The sequence below is a fragment of the Podarcis tiliguerta genome (assembly GCF_965153285.1).
Source record: "Podarcis tiliguerta genome assembly, chromosome: 2".
Classification (NCBI taxonomy): domain Eukaryota; kingdom Metazoa; phylum Chordata; class Lepidosauria; order Squamata; family Lacertidae; genus Podarcis; species Podarcis tiliguerta.
The window spans coordinates 19,232,638-19,250,577 of record NC_139535.1 but is presented as its reverse complement, the minus strand read 5'-3'; the positions used below and the strand labels follow the sequence as shown (position 1 = coordinate 19,250,577).

The following is a 17,940-nucleotide window of genomic DNA, read 5'->3' as shown; positions in this document are numbered from 1 at the left end:
CTGCAAGGGTCCTACTCAAGTGTAGGATGAGCCCCTGACACCAGGTTCCGCCAAATCAGACTTAAACTCATCTCCACCACCATCCTGTATCCAGCAGCAGCAAACCCAATGCCACTGGGGAGTCCCGAGTAGGACCCCAATGCTGCAGCCCTCTAATGTTATTTCACAAAACGATAAAGGAGCTGGAAGGGGACCCAGGGTCATCTAGTCCAACCCCCTGCAATGCAGGAATCTCAACTAAAGTATCCAAGACACGTCACAGTCTGCCCTGACTGGTAGTGGTCCTTGAGGGTCTCAGGCTGAGCTCTTCACCATCCAATGTTCCCTGCTCTTTTTTCAGATGTCAGAGACTGGAACCGGAACCTTCTGCATGCAAAGGATGTGCTGTGGCAGAAAGGAAAATAAATATAAATGTATTCAGTAGAATTTTGACCTCCCACATGACAGAGGAACAATCCTTCTCCCTGGACATCTGTGGTTAAGAGACTATTGGTTCTCATTCCTGCTATGAACCAGACTCATGTTACCTTTTTGGCCTTGCTTACATCAAGGGTTTCTCTTCTCACAAACAGCTTCGTGCTCAAAACATGGAACCTCGTGGCAGATTTGTACAGTGGTACCTCGCGTTACAGGCGCTTCAGGTTACAGACTCTGCTAACCCAGAAACAGTACCTCGGGTTAAGAACTTTGCTTCAGGATGAGAACAGAAATGATGTGGCGGCGGCAGCGGGAGGCCCCATTAGCTAAAGTGGTACCTCAGGTTAAGAACTGTTTCAGGTTAAGAACGAATTAAGTTCTTAACCTGAGGTACCACTGTATGCTTAGGATCCCAAGTTGGTGTTGGAGCTTGCTGGAAGCTACCGTATTTTTCGCTCTATAAGACGCACCAGACCACAAGACGCACCTAGTTTTTGGAAGAGGAAAACAAGAAAAAAAATATTCTGAATCTCAGAAGCCAGAACAGCAAGAGGGATCGCTGCGCAGTGAAAGCAGCAACCCCTCTTGCTGTTCTGGCTTCTGGGATAGCTGCGCAGCCTGCATTCGCCCCACAAGACGCACACATATTTCCCCTTACTTTTTAGGAGGGAAAAAGTGAGTCTTATAGAGCAAAAAATACGGTATGCCTCAACTCAGCACTTTTATATTGCTACTAAGGCAGAATTTCCTTTTTTCATGTTTGTTGATACACAGTACTTATAAATACCTATATTGAGTGGTATTCAAACAAATTTAGTCAGAGTAGACCTACTGACATTAACGGACCCAACCTAGTCATGCTCATTAATTTCAGTGGGTCTACCATGAGTAAAACTGAGCTGAATAACATCTGCAATCTGATGATGCAAAGTAAGATTTACCCGGACTAGTATATTACTAGTCATTTAAATGCGATGTAGGACGTCAGGTATATGCAAATTTAACGTTTAATTAAAAACACGATACGCTTGGAAGCTTGCATACATTTTTAATCATTTATACAGCACTATCATTGTACATGGAACCCTTACGGCGCTGATTTAAGGAGAAAAAAAGGAGGCAGGTCCCTGCCCCCATGAAGAAGCAATCTAAATTTTGACAGTATTAGATAGAAAGGGGGAGGGGAGAGGAATGTGAGCAAATGCCGTTAAATATAGAGGAGTCTTTTTAGTCCTCATCCACGTGGCTAGTAATGATAGGACATGGCCAAAGGCTTTAACCCAGCAAATGTCAAGAGAAAACATGGTCGTTCTACATGGGCATTCACACTGATGTATAAACCAGACCAAGGGATTGCAGTGCCACCCACCTGCATTGCAGAGAGCTGTGGCCACAGGGTGGTGCCTGCACTGCCACACAAAGCCGTAGCACAGTAGCTTACCGTAGCACAGTCTCCCTTAGTCGTAGCGAAGGTGAGAGCAAGGGGCCAAATGTGCTCCCGAAATCTGGAGCCAAGATGGGAAATGGGAGGAACCAGTGGTGGCGGCGGCAGCAGTGCCACAATTTTTACTTACCATACAGGTGTTTAAAAAAAGGCACAGGAGGGGGGCGAGGCAAAACTAGCAAGATGAACACCTCCTGTAGCAACAAGTGCAAAAGCACACAGCCACAGGCGGTTAAAGCAACCGCCCGACAAACTCACATCTATGGGAACGAGTTCTCTTGAAAGAAGCGGGGTTGGCCTTCGAGCCTTGAGAACAGGGATAAGGCTGCGCACTGCTTTAACCCAGCTCCTAAGTGGAACCCGTAGCACAGATGGGAATACCAGGCAGCTCCCAACGTGACTCCCCCCCCCTCTTTTTGCCTGCCTGCTTTCACTTTTCTAAACCCTCTGTGCTTGCCGCCACGGAGAAGCGAGGAGATGGGAGGCAGCTGGGTCTCTCTCTGCCCCTGTTCCAACCCTCCAGGCTTGCCAGCGCTAAATACGCCAGGCAATTTGTTTCTTTACTTTGCCGGTACATAAACTTAGCAAATTGCACAGCTACCAGCAGGACCCTGTCTTACGAGTCACTCCAAACCATCGGGGGGTTTATGACTCGGCTGTAAACATCACGTTGTCTTTATTCCAAGAGGCTCTTAACCTAGTTGCAAGCTTTTTTGTCTTCTCCTACCCCCCCAGCCCCCCCCCCACCCTCCGCCTGCAACATGGGCTTCTGCCAGCAATTTGTCTCATTGTGTGGCGAAATACTTGACCTAAATGGCAGGGTGAGAGAGGCAGGCTAACAAAATGCTTTTATTGGATGACAAAAAAAAGAGGACCCCCCACTCAACCCTCCTTACCCAGAAACGCTCCTCGTGACCTGTTAAAACGGGGCCAGGCTATTAAGCCTGCTGGTTCGTGCCGAACTCTCCTTTTAAGCACGTAAGATGAGCCTGCAGGATCAGGTCAGTATGGCCCGTCTAGTCCAGCATCCTGTTCTCACAGTGGCCAATAGGATGGCCGTGGGAAACCCTCAAGCGAGATCCCAGCACAAGAGCCCTTTCCCTCTCCGGTGGAATCCAGCAACTGAGATTCAGAGGCCTCCAAGTGTACACAAGCCTTGCCACCATGGCTGGTACCACCGGCTAGGCTTATGCTTCGTGACTTTGCCTGATCCTCTTTTAAAGCCATCCAACTTGGTGGCCATTGGAGCGAGTGCCACAGCTTAACTACACAATGTGTGAAGTGCCATTCTGTCCTGAATCTTCCAACATTCAGCTTCATCGGAGGACCAAGAGTTCTAGTGTCGCAAGGGGGGGGGGCTTCTCTACCCAACTCCTCTAGGCCATGCCATAATCCTCTATCATAGCCTTTCTCCACCTGCAAGTCCCCGGATGTTGTTGAACTACAACTCCCATCACCCCTAGCTAGCTAGCAAGGCCAGAGCTCAGGGATGATGGGAGTTGTAGTCCAACCACATCTGGGGACCCACAGGTTGAGAACCGCTGCTCTATCAGGGCACCTCTCCTCCAAACTAAAAAGTCCTCAATGCTGCAACTTTTCCTCCATCCCCTTCGGTAGTCCTTCTCTGAATCTTCTCAAACTCTGCAATATCCTTTTTGAGGCGAGGCAACCAGAACTGGACGTTCTAGTATTCCAAATGCAGTCGCACCATAGGTTCGTATAACGGCATGATGAGATTATATTCAGCGCCTTTAATGATGACATTAAAGGCAGGGCATTTGCCTTTTTCACAGCTGCTGCTGCTGCTGCCAACATCTTCATGGAGCTATAGACCATGAGCTCAAGGTCTTGGTTCTGGTCAGTCACCACCACTTCATATTCCATGGGGTTATATGTGAAACTTAAGATTTTTCTTGCCCCAACACTTGTTTACATTGAATTGCATTTGCCATTTTGCCACCCACCGGAGAGATCCTTTCGGAGCTCTTTTCGTTTTAACGACACTGAACCATTTAGTATCGTCAGCAAACCTTGTTGCCACCTTGTTGCCTACTTCTAACTCTAGATCCTGAATATAACAAGTTAAAAAGTGCAGGTCTCCATACCAATCCTTGGCGGCCCTCCACTTTTTACATCTCTATTCCGAGAACTGACCATTTATTCAGACTCTGGTGCCTCCAACCTAAGCAATCCCTGATCCTTATTCCAGGACTGCTAAGCTTACTCAGGAGTCTGTAGTGGGCTACCTTGTCAAAAGCTTTTTGAAAAGTCACAAGTCCACGATGTCAGCTGGATCACCTCTATCTATATGCTTGTTAACACTCTCAAATACCTCAATAGGTCCGTGAGACAAGACTTGCCCTTACAGAAGCCATGCTCGCCTCTGCTCCAGCAAGACTTGTTCTTCTATATGCTTGGTTATTTTATCTTTAACAATACTTTCGACCAGTTTCCCCAGGACAGGCGTTAAGCTAACCGGCCAGTGATTTCCAGGAACCCCTTTTGATGTTACATAGGTTACTTTCCAGTCCTTGGCTATAGAGGCTGATCTGAGTAACTTATTTTTGTGAGAAGTACTGCAGTTTCACATTTGAGTTCTTTGAGAGCTTTTCAGGTGGACGCCATCCAGACCTGGCAAGTTGTCTGTTTTCATTTTGTCTGTTAGACCTAGACTTTCGTCTCTAAACACCACTAACTGCCTCAGTTTCTCAGGCTCCATCTTGCAAAAAAGTATTTCAGGCGCTGCAATCTTCCCTATAACTTCCACTGTGAAAACAGATGCAAATAATTCATTCAGCTTCTCCATCTCCTCATCCTCCTTTGACCTCCTTGTCATAAAGGTCCAACCACATTCCTAGATGGTCTCCTGCTACTAATGTATTTAAATAACTTCTTTGTTGTTAGTCTTAATGCTTTTAGCAATGTGCACCTCAAATTCCTTTACGCATCCCTTACTGTGTATATGCACCAAAGCTTTTGCTTCCTTCTTGTCCTTTTCATTTAGATAAGGCTTCCGTATTTTGAAAAGGGCCTCCTTAATAACTTCCTTGACTCTGCTCTTTAATCATGCTGGCATCCTATTGGTCCTCATGACATCGTTCCTGGTCTGCCACAAACATTCCTGCTGAGCTTCCGAAAATTGCATTTTTAAACAACTTCTAAGCATTTTGGAGTGACTCAATCCTCTGGGCTTCAGCTTTCAACTTCCTTTTTTATAAGTCTCCTCACTTGGGGAAAGTTTCCTCTTTTGAAGTCAAATATTGGGCCACACCACAATACTGTGCCACGTTTTAAAGGAGGGGAGTTTGACATCAAATCTTATCTGGACTGCAATATCCCGGGCCTCTGGGTGAATGGCCTATTTGCAACACTCATAAGCTTTTTCTTTTCCAAATTTACTATAACAGAACCATCGTAATTCCCATGGACATAGAGCTATGCAACCAACCAGCAGAGAGTTTTTTTATATTAATTGAAGCTACAGCTAGAAAAAGACCTAGAGTTCCACCTGAAAACAAAATTAGGGGGTGGGGGTGATATTACATCTTCTGTTCCAACTTTTGACATAGAATTAGCAGCCATTTCCACAGCTGTCAATGTGTACTGAAAACTGAACTGGACAAGCAGCAATACCAGGTGTTACAGGTGGCATCTAGAGTTGCCTATGTATTTTTTTAAAAACAAATGCACGCTTAAAAAATTAAAGCAGACAGCTTTTCTCATCACGTCATCTGCATGCTGGGGTAAACGACACCTAGGGAATATCTGTTTCAACAGGCAGAGAGCCCTGTCGGAAAACAGCTGGTAACTTTGGTCGAGCAAACCACACACCAGGTTTACCTTCTTTCATCTAGACAAGCTAACAGTTTTGGCCTTCAACTGGCAGGGCCACTGACATGGGTGTAGCCAAGGGGGCAACTCCCCCCAAAAAATCAATAAAAACACATAGCTAACTGAGGTCCTGCCCCCCCAACAAAAGACCTGCCCCCCCCCAAAAAAATCTTGGCTACGCCCAGAGCCACTGACCCCAATTTTATGACCCAAGACTTGAGTGAATACAACCCTATATAAAAGCTAAGCCAAGCCATGCAATCCCAGGCTCCTCTATAGACTGTACCCCCAAGTTTCTGCTATCATAAAAATTCAAAATGGCCGCCATCCATTCCTTCCACAGCAGGAGACACCGGTGGGAAAGGATGCAAAGTCCAAAAATGGATTGCAGGTTGCAGTTTGGTATAGGGGAGAGTCCTGGAAATATAAATGTCTAGCAGGTAGAAAAACCGCTACAACAAGAGACCCACGTTCACACCAAGCCTCCGTCACAGACCTGGTGTGTGGGACTCTTGTTCTGAATGTGTGAGAATCTGGAACAAATACTAAAACATGCTTTGGGGAGATGTTCTGGGAACGACACCAAGACGAGCAGACATCTGTTTTGCCACTTGGGAAAATGCCCTGCCACTCGACAAGTACCTGTGCAGCAGAGCTCTCAAGTCCCATCCCCCCCGCTTCCCTTTTCATGAATCCCTTCTCAAGAGGCGCGTTTTTCATTTATTCGTTGAATACTGTTGTTCTACCGAAACAGGAACACTCACATTGGGTTTTTAATCGGACAGGAGGGGAAGGAAAGGAACGCACACCGCCGAACACCAGCAAAGCTGCATTCTCTTCTACATTGGTCCTTAGCTCTAGGCTAGGTAGCAAACATTGGGCCTCCCAGGTTTTTGCTGAACGGCCAACTCCCAACACACCCCAGATTATTGGTCATGCTGGCTGAGGCCAATGAGTGTTGGGATTCCGACAACGTCTGGAGGGCACCATGTTGACTACTCCTGCTTTGGCTGCCTCTCTCTGCTGCTTGAAACCAAGGGTGGGCAGCCTACTTTCATGTAGGTGGGTGGCTGGGAAAGGAGCAAAATGGGCGGGGGGAGAGATGAAAAGGCAGGGGAGAAAAGGACGGCATCCCACCCACTTCGGACTCGGATCCTACCCACTGCTAGCATGCAGCCCTAATGATTACCCCCACCCACCCAGGAATACAGCCCCCCCCCAGCAGGAAAAAAAAGTTCTCCATGTCTGATTTAACCTCCTGTGTCAGCTATGGCCTATTTCTGGATGTGCCCAGCACAGCCATTCCTTATTCCATCCCCCATCCGTTGGCTGGAGACGTGATAGTACGTTGCGAACTCTATTTTCAAAATCCTTTTCCACCCCCCACCCCACCCCCCGCCTTGAAGTCATCTGAAAAGGGTAACAGGAAGGATGCCGCAAAGATGGGGAAAACAGTCCACAAGCAGGAATACAAAGACAAGGGATTTCAACTACTTTTGGCTAAAACAGAGATAACGACAGCTTCCTAAGAGCAGTTCAGCGACAGAATAAGCGGTCCAGAGGGGTTGCGGCATCTTCATTCCTTCAGTAATAATAATAATAATAATGCTCCGAACGAGACTGAGGCGGCGATGCGTTAGGTACAAGGTCAGCCTTCCCGTTGCCAGGTGACCCCAGCATTCCTTTCATGGTTTCCCTCCGCACGGAAGCTCGGGCCACACCTGTACATCATCTCACCTGGTTTGAGGGCGGTATGGGAAATAAAGACCTATATCCATGACAGAGCCACTGGGGAGAGAACCCTAACAATCCAACTGGGGGAGAGAGAGCTTTAAAGCCTCTGCCGTACTGGAAAGAAAAGGGGGGGGGAGAAAAGGAGCGCTCCTCTTATCGTAAAGGAGAGCCACTCCTCCGTTCGGCATGCTGACGGGCCTTTGAGAGCTGCTGTTGGCAGGAGCTTCCTCTTCCCACGAGAAAAGCGTGTGCGTACACACAGGGGCAGCGGCCCCGCGGACTCCACGTGGGGCGGACAGAGCCACGCTCTGAAGCACTTCTCAGTTCAGCAGTTTCAGCTGCCCGGTCACCTGGTTCACCATCTCTTCCTCCCCCATGATGGCGAGGACTGTGTGGGAGCCCATCGGAACCTGGAACACAGAGAGGACACCCCACAGCTGGGGCAAGCAAAGCCCTGAGGAGAGAGCGGCCAGAGCGCTGGGGCCGCACCTCGATCTACCGTGCTCTCACCCCCTGCTGTATACTTTCGATAGCTCTCAATGTGGGATGCAACATCACTGGAGCAGTCAAGTACAGCATTTCCTGTTTGCCCAGAGTGGACACACAGGGGACGTTGCTCCAGCCAGGAGGACTTCCTGTCACACCTGGTCTGGAGCATCCTTCCCCTGCGTGAGACCAGGTAGATGGGCGTGACCTTGGCAGACCCTATAAAGCGGCTAGTCATGCAGCCATCTTTCTCTTAAAGGTAAAGGGACCCCTGACCATTAGGTCCAGTCGTGGCCGACTCTGGGGTTCGGCACTCACCTCGCTTTATTGGCTGAGGGAGCCGGCATACAGCTTCCGGGTCATGTGGCCAGCATGACTAAGCCGCTTCTGGCGAACCAGAGCAGCGCAAGGAAACGCTGTTTACCTTCCCACCGGAGCGGTACCTATTTATCTACTTGCACTTTGACGTGCTTTCGAACTGCTAGGTTGGCAGGAGCAGGGACTGCACAACGGGAGCGCACCCCGTCGCGGGGATTCAAACCGCCAACCTTCTGATCGGCAAGTCCTAGGCTCTGTGGTTTAACCCACAGCACCACCTGCGTCCAATCTTTCTCTTACTCTCTCAATTATTGCTCAATTTCCACATAACAAATTATCAAACCATATAATCACCTACATAATTCCCCCCCCCGCCACCAAGGATTTCCCTGCACATATTTTCTCTGCATATTATAAAATTGTATATATCCTTACTTATCTGTCCATCATGTTATCAACAATAAATTTGTGTACGTTTATTCAAAACCTGCCAAGGAGTCCACTTCATTTTGTTGTGTTTTTAAATAATTTGTATAAAGTTCCCATTCCTCCTTGAAGTCACAGTTGTCCTTGTCTCACAATTTGTATGTCAATTTGGCCAGTTCGTCAATTTCTCTTGGCACTGTTCTTTTGTCGGGGTTTCTTCATTCTCATCTTCCTCTTACTCTCTTGATCCCTTCTCTCCATTATGCCTTTTGCTCTCTGCTGGTTCTCAGCCAGCAGCACATGGACTCATCCCTCACAGAGAACGAGCCCACACATTTCTCTGTAACTGTAACCAGAGCTAGATTTAGGTTTGACGAGGCTCTAAGCTACTGAAGGTAATGGGGCCCTTTAAATGTCCAGCAATTTGTCAACAACAAATTGTCAGGGGTTTTTTGTGTTGAATATATGCTATATGGTAATTTATGGACCTAATACGTCTCTAAGGCCATTTGCTGTATGTAGGTTTTATTTTATTTGTTTTTATCTTATATTTTGGAAATGTACATCCAGGTTTTTTCCCCTTTAAATTTTTTTGGGGGCCCCAAGAAAGTGGGGCCCTAAGCTATAGCTTCTTTAGTTTATACTGATTTACTACAAGCTAAAGCCTGCTTTCAGGACCGTACTGTGAACTGAATGTAAGTAAACCTTACCATTACTTTTAAAAGAAGACTGTTGTGTCATTATTGTTTTTAAGAGGTAACTAAAGGGGATTTACCAGGAACAATCCGATCTGGACAAGCCAGACTGGATTGCTTAACTCAAATGGTTCTAACAAATCTATCAACAAGCTTCCTGTAACGTACAAGGGAATGTGCTCTGCTACTAGCTCATTAGCATGAGTGAGGAAAGATATTATTTAATCAATATATCCTCTCCTGCTATCCTCAACATTCCCACACTCAAGGTATCGGGAGATTATTTTGCTGGGCTACTACAGTAGTTTAAGCCAGATCTTTGTAAATAAATGACATTCTTACTGTATGTGCTGTTGAACATAGGTGTTTTTTTGGGGAGGGGTAGGGGTGGGGATTCAAAAGAGGAAACAGTTGAGGTCAGCAAGATAGCCTCATCTATCTATTGGCAACGTGTGTGTGTTTTTTTAAGTGGATGTGAATTTTGAATGTCAGGCTGACTTTTTCAGGTTTGTAGCTTGCCCCATGGCAACAAAGGATCTTTCAAAGTAGCAACTGTACAGCTAGCCACAGAACACAGCTTTTGTTATCACCTGGAAGGAACCTTTCAGAAATAAAAGTTGCGTAAGTTTGCAACTCTGCTCAATACTGTAGGGGGGAAACCTTAATAGACACCAGTTTCAACTACAGGCTTAGAAACAGTATTCCAGTGCTTAAAAGGCAGAAGCTTTGTTTATTTTATTTCTAAGTCTTCCCGTAACCAAGGTTCTCCAGTATTCAGTAGAAACTTTCATAATTTCAAAACCTACTGCCCTTAATGATCCTGCCCTATAAAAAGAGAGCCCTAACCAGAAAATAAAAACATCCTTTTGCTCCCCTTCAAGTTCTGAAACCAGAATTAGGTATTTGCAAACATACCCAATCTGCCCAACAAAGAAGTCAAACCCCCCATGTGCAGAAATTAAAGTCCTCTTTTCTTACACACCTACCAGCTAGCATCCCTGCAAAACACAAGAACCAGGTACATTCGCTTTGTTCAAGGCAACATACCTAGGAAGCGCAAACGACTTTCAGAGTCATTGGCCAATTACCTGGGTCCTCCCTGCATCTTGCACTAGGTACGTTGGCAGTTCCAGGCTGAGGGCCAAGGCGTGCAGCTCCAGCAGCTGGTCCGTGTTGGAACCCTGCAGTACGACTTTCTTTGCGCTGAGAGAAAGGCAAAGGAATCTTGAGTGTAATACCAGCTCCCACTTCACCCCGGCGCAGAATCTTGCACCTCCAGCCCAAGAGTCTGGCCTAAGGCAGCTACAAAGACCAGCAACCCAGGAATTAGGACCTACAAGCCTATTTCAGAGACTACAAACAGCAGCAGCATTGTGTCCTGGGATTAAAGGTAAAGGTACCCCTGCCTGTACGGGCCAGTCTTGACAGACTCTAGGGTTGTGCGCCCATCTCACTCAAGAGGCTGAGGGCCAGCGCTGTCCGAAGACACTTCCGGGTCACGTGGCCAGCGTGTGACATCACTGCTCTGGCGAACCAGCACAGCACACGGAACGCCGTTTACCTTCCCGCTAGTAAGCGGTCCCTATTTATCTACTTGCACCCGGGAGTGCTTTCAAACTGCTAGGTTGGCAGGCGCTGGGACCGAACAACGGGAGCGCACCCCGCCGCGGGGATTTGAACCGCCGACCTTTCGATCGGCAAGCCCTAGGCGCTGAGGCTTTAACCCACAGCGCCACCCGCGTCCTGGGGATTAGGCACATGCTAACTTGTGTACCTGGAAAGCTCTCAGACGTCCGTGCAGGACTGGTACAAAGATCAGGTGTGTTTTGTTTAAAGGACTTAAAAGCCTTTCCCCAACTGTTGTGGAGGGATCCACAGCCATGCCCCCAGCCCTGCCTGTGTGACCACCTCACCCCCCCCCCATAAAAAATCAGCGCACATGACACTGAAATATGCTCTGCAGGGAGCAAGCTAGGCGTGCTGGATTCATAAGGTGCTCAGCAAGCCGGTTAAAATATCAAAAAGCCCCTGGGCCATGTCATCTGCCGGACTCAAGAGGAAACCAGAAAGTACTACGACCAAGGCTTCAGGCCTGGATCAACAGACTATAAGCAACCGCCTTTAAGCTCCTCAAGAGGAGCACACCTCCATCTCGCCAATGCCAACATGCTAAGTTGGGAATTGACTTTGAACCCAAGCCAGCGTCTTTGATGCACCTTCTCAGTTCATCTGGGAGAGACTTGGGAGGAGTTTGCTCTGGCTCAGCCAGAAGCTGAATAAGCTTCAGCACAGACACACGGTGCCCCTTCTGCAAGGTCTTAGGACATGGGTAGGCAAACTAAGGCCAGGGGCCAGATCCGGCCCAATCGCCTTCTAAGTACAGCCCGCGGACGGTCCGGGAATCAGCGTGTTTTTACATGAGTAGAATGTGTCCTTTTACAGTGGTGCCCCGCAAGACGAATGCCTCGCAAGACGGAAAACCCGCAAGACAAAAGGGTTTTCCGTTTTCAGAGGCGCTTCGCAAGACGAATTTCCCTATTGGCTTGCTTTGCAAGACAAAAATGACGAAGATTTTTGAGTTTTTTTTCCACTCCCCAACCCCTTTTTCTAAAGCGCTAAGCTGCTAATAGCCTTTTAGCAGCTAAACCGCTAATCCCTTAAGCCTTTAATAGCCGTTAATAGCCCTTAAACTGCCAATAGCGCTAATAGCGCTAATCCGCTAATGGGCTTGCTTCGCAAGACGAAAAAACCGCAAGAAGAAAAGACTCGCGGAACAGATTCTTTTCATCTTGTGAGGCACCACTGTATTTAAAATGCATCTCTGGGTTATTTGTGGGGCATAGGAATTCATTCATATATTTCTTTTCAAAATATAGTCCGACCCCCCCACAAGGTCTGAGGGACAGTGGACCGACCCCCTGCTGAAAAGGTTTGCTGACCCCTGTCTTAGGAGGATGGTGCCCTCCGCAGGCCTGGTTCCCCTTTTGCTTCCTTACCCTTGTTCATCCCATTGGTTGATGATGTCCCGGTGAGACGACTTCTCCTGCAACAACTGGAACAGGCCAACTGCAGCATGCCCCACTTGAGCAGCGATCTGCAACAATAAGCACCAAGAATCAAGAAAGGGAAAGAAGACAAAGGTCGCGACCAGAGATGAACGGCAAACCAAGCCAAAATGGCAAAACCAACTGGGAAACTCAGAAATCAAGAGGACCAAAACTTCATGAAAGAATGGAAGAAAATTATAAGTTATTTAGGAGATCACTGTAAGCAGATGGAAACATTGGCAGGATTTTGATTTCACTTGTAGTTTAACAAATACCATGGACAATATGGACTGATATAGAAGTCAGCAGTATGGAATAATACGCAGTTGTAAATGACCAAACTGCAGGAGGCAGTGGAAGACAGGAGTCCCTGGCATGCTCTGGTCCAGGGGGACACAAAGAGTCGGACATGACTAACAACGACAACAACAAGAGATGGAAACATACCTGAAGGAGCGTCTCCACCCCCCATCGTTTTGCCCAAACACTGAGGTCCAGTGCCGAGGGCCTTCTGGTGATTCCCTCACTGTGAGAAGTGAAGTTACAGGGAACCAGGCAGAGGGCCTTCTTGGTGGTGGCGCCCGCCCTGTGGAACGCCCTCCCAGCCGATGTCAAAGGAAAAAACCAACTACCAGACTTTTAGAAGATATCTGAAGGCAGCCCTGTTTAGGGAAGCTTTTAGTATCTGAAGGACTATTGTATTTTAATATTTTGTTGGAAGCCGCCCAGAGTGGCTGGGGAAACCCAGCCAGATGGGCGGGATATATATATATATATATAAATATTATTATTATTGGCAGGATTTTGATTTCACTTGTAGTCTAACAAACAGCATGGACAATACGGATTTATATAAAAGTTAGGGCATGGAATAATATGCAGTTGTAAATGTTCAAAATGGGACCCCGTGGAGGGGGTGGGGGGGAGTTGTGAGATTTGAAGTAACCTCTGCACATAGATTATAACTTTATATTTGTAAAATCAAATAAAAATGAATTCAAAATTGGGGGTGGGAGAGAAACAAGAAACCCACTTTCCTCGCACGGCTTGCGCCAAAGCATCGCTACAAAGACAGAAGAAGACAGCCTGCTGCAGAGATACCTTGCCATCGCCTGCAAGGCGCAGTCTGGCAACGTTAGGCATCATAACCCAAATCATCTTCTAGACAGGGCTCAGCAATAGCAGGTTGACTTATTTCAGTAGCAGCTGCACCAGTATTGTTACTGGGCCTCCATCCACAAATGTATTGCAAAACCAGGAGCCCCTCATTACCCAAGGGCTCTTGCTCGCTTTCACTTTTCAGCCTTGGATAAATGCCCTCGATGGTGTAAGCCAAGGATGGAGAACCTGAGGACATCTAGTCCAGCCCTCTGCACCGCAGGCATCCTGCCCACATGTAAGCAAATCAGCAAGCAAAGGCAAAGGCCACTTAAAAGGGCCGGAACGCAACTCATGAGTAGCTTTACCTTTCCAGTCCCCATGGAGAGCTCCATGTTCACCACAAAGACCATCTTATAGTAACCGCTGCCTTGTGCATCGTCTTCTTCCTGGAAAGAGATGGTGATGGTCAAGTCCCTTGCGTCACAGCGTAGTCACCTGCCTCTCCTGTTTACAGCTCAGGATCACAGATAGTTGTGTTATACTGAGTCCAGCCATCTCCGTATTGTCTACACTTGGCCAGCAATGGTCCTCCAGAGTTTCCTACAGCCCTTCCCACAAGCCTGGCCTGACACCCAGGTCCAGCCCACACTCAAATACAGCTGTTTAGTACCTGTGGAATTAGGTCCGTTCTACTACACCATGGAAAGAGGTGCTAAGGAAGCCTTTATGAGGGTCTAGTGTACTGCAATCACTTCACCAGAATAGCAGGGTGAGACAGTTGCAGGACCACAAATCTCAGCTATGTTATTTACACATGACAGCCCTTTGGCAGGCCCGCTGCAACCTTCCTCCTGCAGCAGAGCTGAATGAACTACAGTGGTGTGTCGCAAGACGACATTAATTCATTCTGCGAGTTTTTTCGTCTTGCGAAGCACCACTGTGTATTGACGGTTTCCCATAGGAATGCATTGGCGGTTTTAAAAAAAAGAAAAAAAAGAAGCAAGCCCATAGGGAAATCCGTCTTGCGAAGCAACTCAGAAAACGAAAAACTCTTTCGTCTTGTGAGTTTTTCGTCTTCCGAGGCATTCGTCTTGCGAGGTACCACTGTATATGATTATTCTGAATGCATAGACTAGGACTCCGAAAGACCAAGGACCAAGGTTATGTTTTATGCTGTGAACTGCCCTGTGATCTTCGGATAAAGGGCGATATATTACTAATTTTTTAATTTGATTTTTTTTTTTACTACTATTACTAATAATAATAGTTTCCTGCCACTAAGATAAAGGAGAGGTTTTTCCTTTTTCCAGTATTTTTTTTATTAAAAAGACAGATTCTTCCCCAAGGAGTTTTAATCAGCACAAGGCTGGGGAAAGAAGAAAGGTATTTTCCTGATCTAACATTGCTTTCAGAGCAGGGCATCTATAAGCTTTCTGCTTCCCCTTGCCAAGAGAAGATCATTGTCTCAGTTGGGGCAACAAATTGGCTTAGTTTCTTAAAGCCAGTCGTGCTTCTGGCCCACAGGGAACAGCTAACAGCGTTCCCCCAGGATTGTATGAGTTATTGATTTGGGCTGTACGGAGGAAGGCAATCCTCAAGCAGCCCTGGGCCTAAGTTATTCAGGGCGTTGTGCATAGAAGGATAGAAATGTAGAGTTAGAAGGGAAACCCAGGGTCATCTAGTCCAACCCCCTGCAATGAAGGAATCTCAGCTAGATCACACATGGCAGATCCACACATCCAACCTCTGCTTAAAAACTTCATGGAAGTTGTCTCCCACACAGTGTGGGAAAAGGAGATGCTGAAGGCATTACTTAGAGAGAAGAACACACAGTCAATGTCCACACCGACTGTAGAAACCCAGAGTATTGGCAGGCAGCTGGAGGTTGAAGCCATGGCAGATTGTGTGGGCTCAGTCCTTTGCACGGATCTGGTACAAAAACCTTGAACTTGGTTCCAGTAGCAAATGGGATGTCTTAGCAACAATGTCATGTTTTGCTGGTAGTCTCTTTCCTGTCTAGCCATAGCATTCTGCACTAACCAAAGCTTCCAGACCCAAGGGCTTTGCACTAATCAAATCTTGAGGTTACCAACACGTAGATTATGCATATTGTAAATCACAAGTGGACTTGCTTTATGTAAAAAGCAGGGCTTCTCATTTTGCAGGAGGGATGTAGGCTTTCTGTAAACACTCTCCCCCTTCTATTGGTTTAATGCAAATCCAGCATTACGGCCTTCAGTGCATATCACAAAAATCTAGGCGCTAAATACTCTCATCCATAACCATTCAGTATGAACCAGTTAATCGGCACTCTATCCAAGTTGCATCCTAAATCCAGATAGGTGCGGTGGATGGGATCTTTCATTAAGTAGGTTAACAGAGCAAAATGGAGAAAGAGGGGAAGAGCTTCAGTTATAAGTATTGAACATGCTTATACGTAGGTGTTTCAGACACAGTTACTCACAGAGACAGGCTAAAGAATAATGGCTGTGAAACAGGCAGCAGCGACTAGTTTCTATTGTCACAGGTCACCAATGTGGAACCCACAGACATACATATACACGCAAGAGGCCTTCCCTGACACCCACAGGTTCCTATTATTTCCACTAAAATTAGGCTTGGGGAGGTTAATCCTCACCCGCGCTTTCCAGGAAAACCACGCGCGCGCAGACAGGCGAGTGGGTGCGGGGGAAAAGCAAAAACCCGTCTTTCAAGGGATGGGGAGTAAGAATGCGTGCGCGCGGTTGCTGGGCACGTGTGTACCGTCGCAGCACGGGGTCAAAAAAATCTCAGAGAGCTGCTCAGTCGCCTCGTGAGGATCACCTCGGGGCGACACACCCTCCGACGCGGGAGTCCCCGGTACCCAATTCCAGAGCGTGCCGGGGCTTAAGAGGCGCTCTTCACATGCTCAGAAACCGCGCCAGCAAAAAGAAAGGTTTGCGGGTCAAGGATTGAAAAAAGCGTAGGGCAGGGTCGATGAAACAAAGAGAGAGGAGTGCGCTGGGTTAGGCCGGAAAATGATCCCCGGCGGGATCAGAAGGCAGGAAAACGGGATCGGGCGGGGGAGATCGGGACGGGATTACCTGGGAATCGAGGCCGCTGCTGAAGTAGAGCTGCGCCGCCGCCTCGGCCGAGCGGCCCCCGGTGAGCGCTAGAGCCTGCGGGAAGGGAAAGGGAGACGGCCGTGAGGATCGGCTGCAGGGGGTGGATCCCGGCCCACACCCGGCGCCGCTAGCGCCACAACGCGCAAGCGGCCCCCATCCCCCTCCCCCAAGAGAAAGAGATCCACCGGCCGACCCACCCGCCGCGCCGCCACCTCGGGGATGCCGAGCTCTAGCAGCGGCGCGACGAGAGACTCGTCCACGCCCGAGTCCGAGTCCAGCGCTTGCGACTCCATTCTTTTACAGCTGCTGCTGCCGGCGCTCTGCCCTCCGATTGGCCTCCCCTGCCGCCTCCCGGCCAATGGGAGCCGTCCGCCGCCGCCGCCTCTGCCTCTCGGCCAATCGCCGCGCCGGCTCCCCGAAGCTGCGGCCAGTGGCCGGCGCCCGCCGAGCGGCGCTTTCCCCCCTCGTGACCGCCGCGGCCCGTCCAGGTTCGTGAACTTGCGCGCGCCTTTGGTCGCTCCTTCCGCACGTGACGCGGCCGCGTTCCAGCCTCCCTGCGAGGTGGGCAGGCGCGGGAGGAGGCGGGCTTTCCCTTGCAGGAGCAGCCGCAAAAGATGGCCTTGCATATTTTTTAATATATCTTTATATATATTATGTACTATCTTATTTTATTTATAATTATTTTATAAATAATTGTTCATAAAGTATTTATATTATTTTATTTATAACCACACATACCGTAAATAAGAATAAAAATCTGCGCCCCACCACCAAGGATGATTTCAATGCGCGGAATGGGTGTTTGAATGAACAAGGCCACGCAAAAAACAAACAAAACGCCAATTGGGGCGGGAGGGGTGGGGAGAGGCCCAAAACCTCGCCTATGAATGTTGGCAGTGCAGGGTGAAGAAGAGAGCGATTTTGTGGGGCAGAGGGTCACCTTGGCCTTGCACACATTCAGGCCACAATCCTATACACATTTAGGGGCCGGATTCAACACAGTGGGACTTACTTCTGGACACTGACAACTGGGAAACACTGGCCTGCGAGCACTCCAGTTGGAGAACAGCCTTTACCAAAGGTGTCATGGGCTTTGAAGACGGTCAAACTCAGGACGCAAGGGAGAAACGTGCTAAGAGGAAGGCATGCTTGGCAAATCCACACCGTGATGAACTCTTGCCCGGAAACCAATGTCCCCACTATGGAAGGACGTGTGGATCCAGAATTGGCCTCCACAGTCACTTACAGACTCACTGTTAAGACCGTGTTTATGGAGGACAATCTTACTTGGCTATGAGTGATCTCCAAAGAGAGAAGACTTACTTCTGGGTGGGCAA

At 48.1% G+C, this 17,940-nt stretch overlaps 1 protein-coding gene and 1 long non-coding RNA gene across 3 annotated transcripts in view; one reads left to right on the top strand and one right to left on the bottom strand.

Moving 5' to 3' along the window:
• Positions 1-17,940, top strand: part of LOC310671182 — a 361,314-nt gene that overhangs the window by 54,346 nt on the left and 289,028 nt on the right. The gene's annotated exons all lie outside the window — the stretch shown is intronic.
• LOC310670924 (putative peptidyl-tRNA hydrolase 2) lies at positions 1,446-17,063 on the bottom strand. Of its 2 annotated transcripts, none has more exons than XM_083426788.1 (6): positions 16,801-17,063; positions 16,583-16,657; positions 13,865-13,945; positions 12,348-12,445; positions 10,440-10,554; positions 1,446-7,836 (listed from the first exon to the last, which is right to left on the bottom strand). In XM_083426788.1, exons 1-6 carry the CDS (start codon positions 16,894-16,896, stop codon positions 7,747-7,749), a joined length of 555 nt encoding a protein of 184 aa, XP_083282914.1. In that variant the 5' UTR covers positions 16,897-17,063; the 3' UTR covers positions 1,446-7,746. The 2 variants fall into 2 exon arrangements, with proteins under 2 accessions (XP_083282914.1, XP_083282913.1); XM_083426787.1 differs by having other exon boundaries at positions 1,446-7,863; positions 16,801-16,969.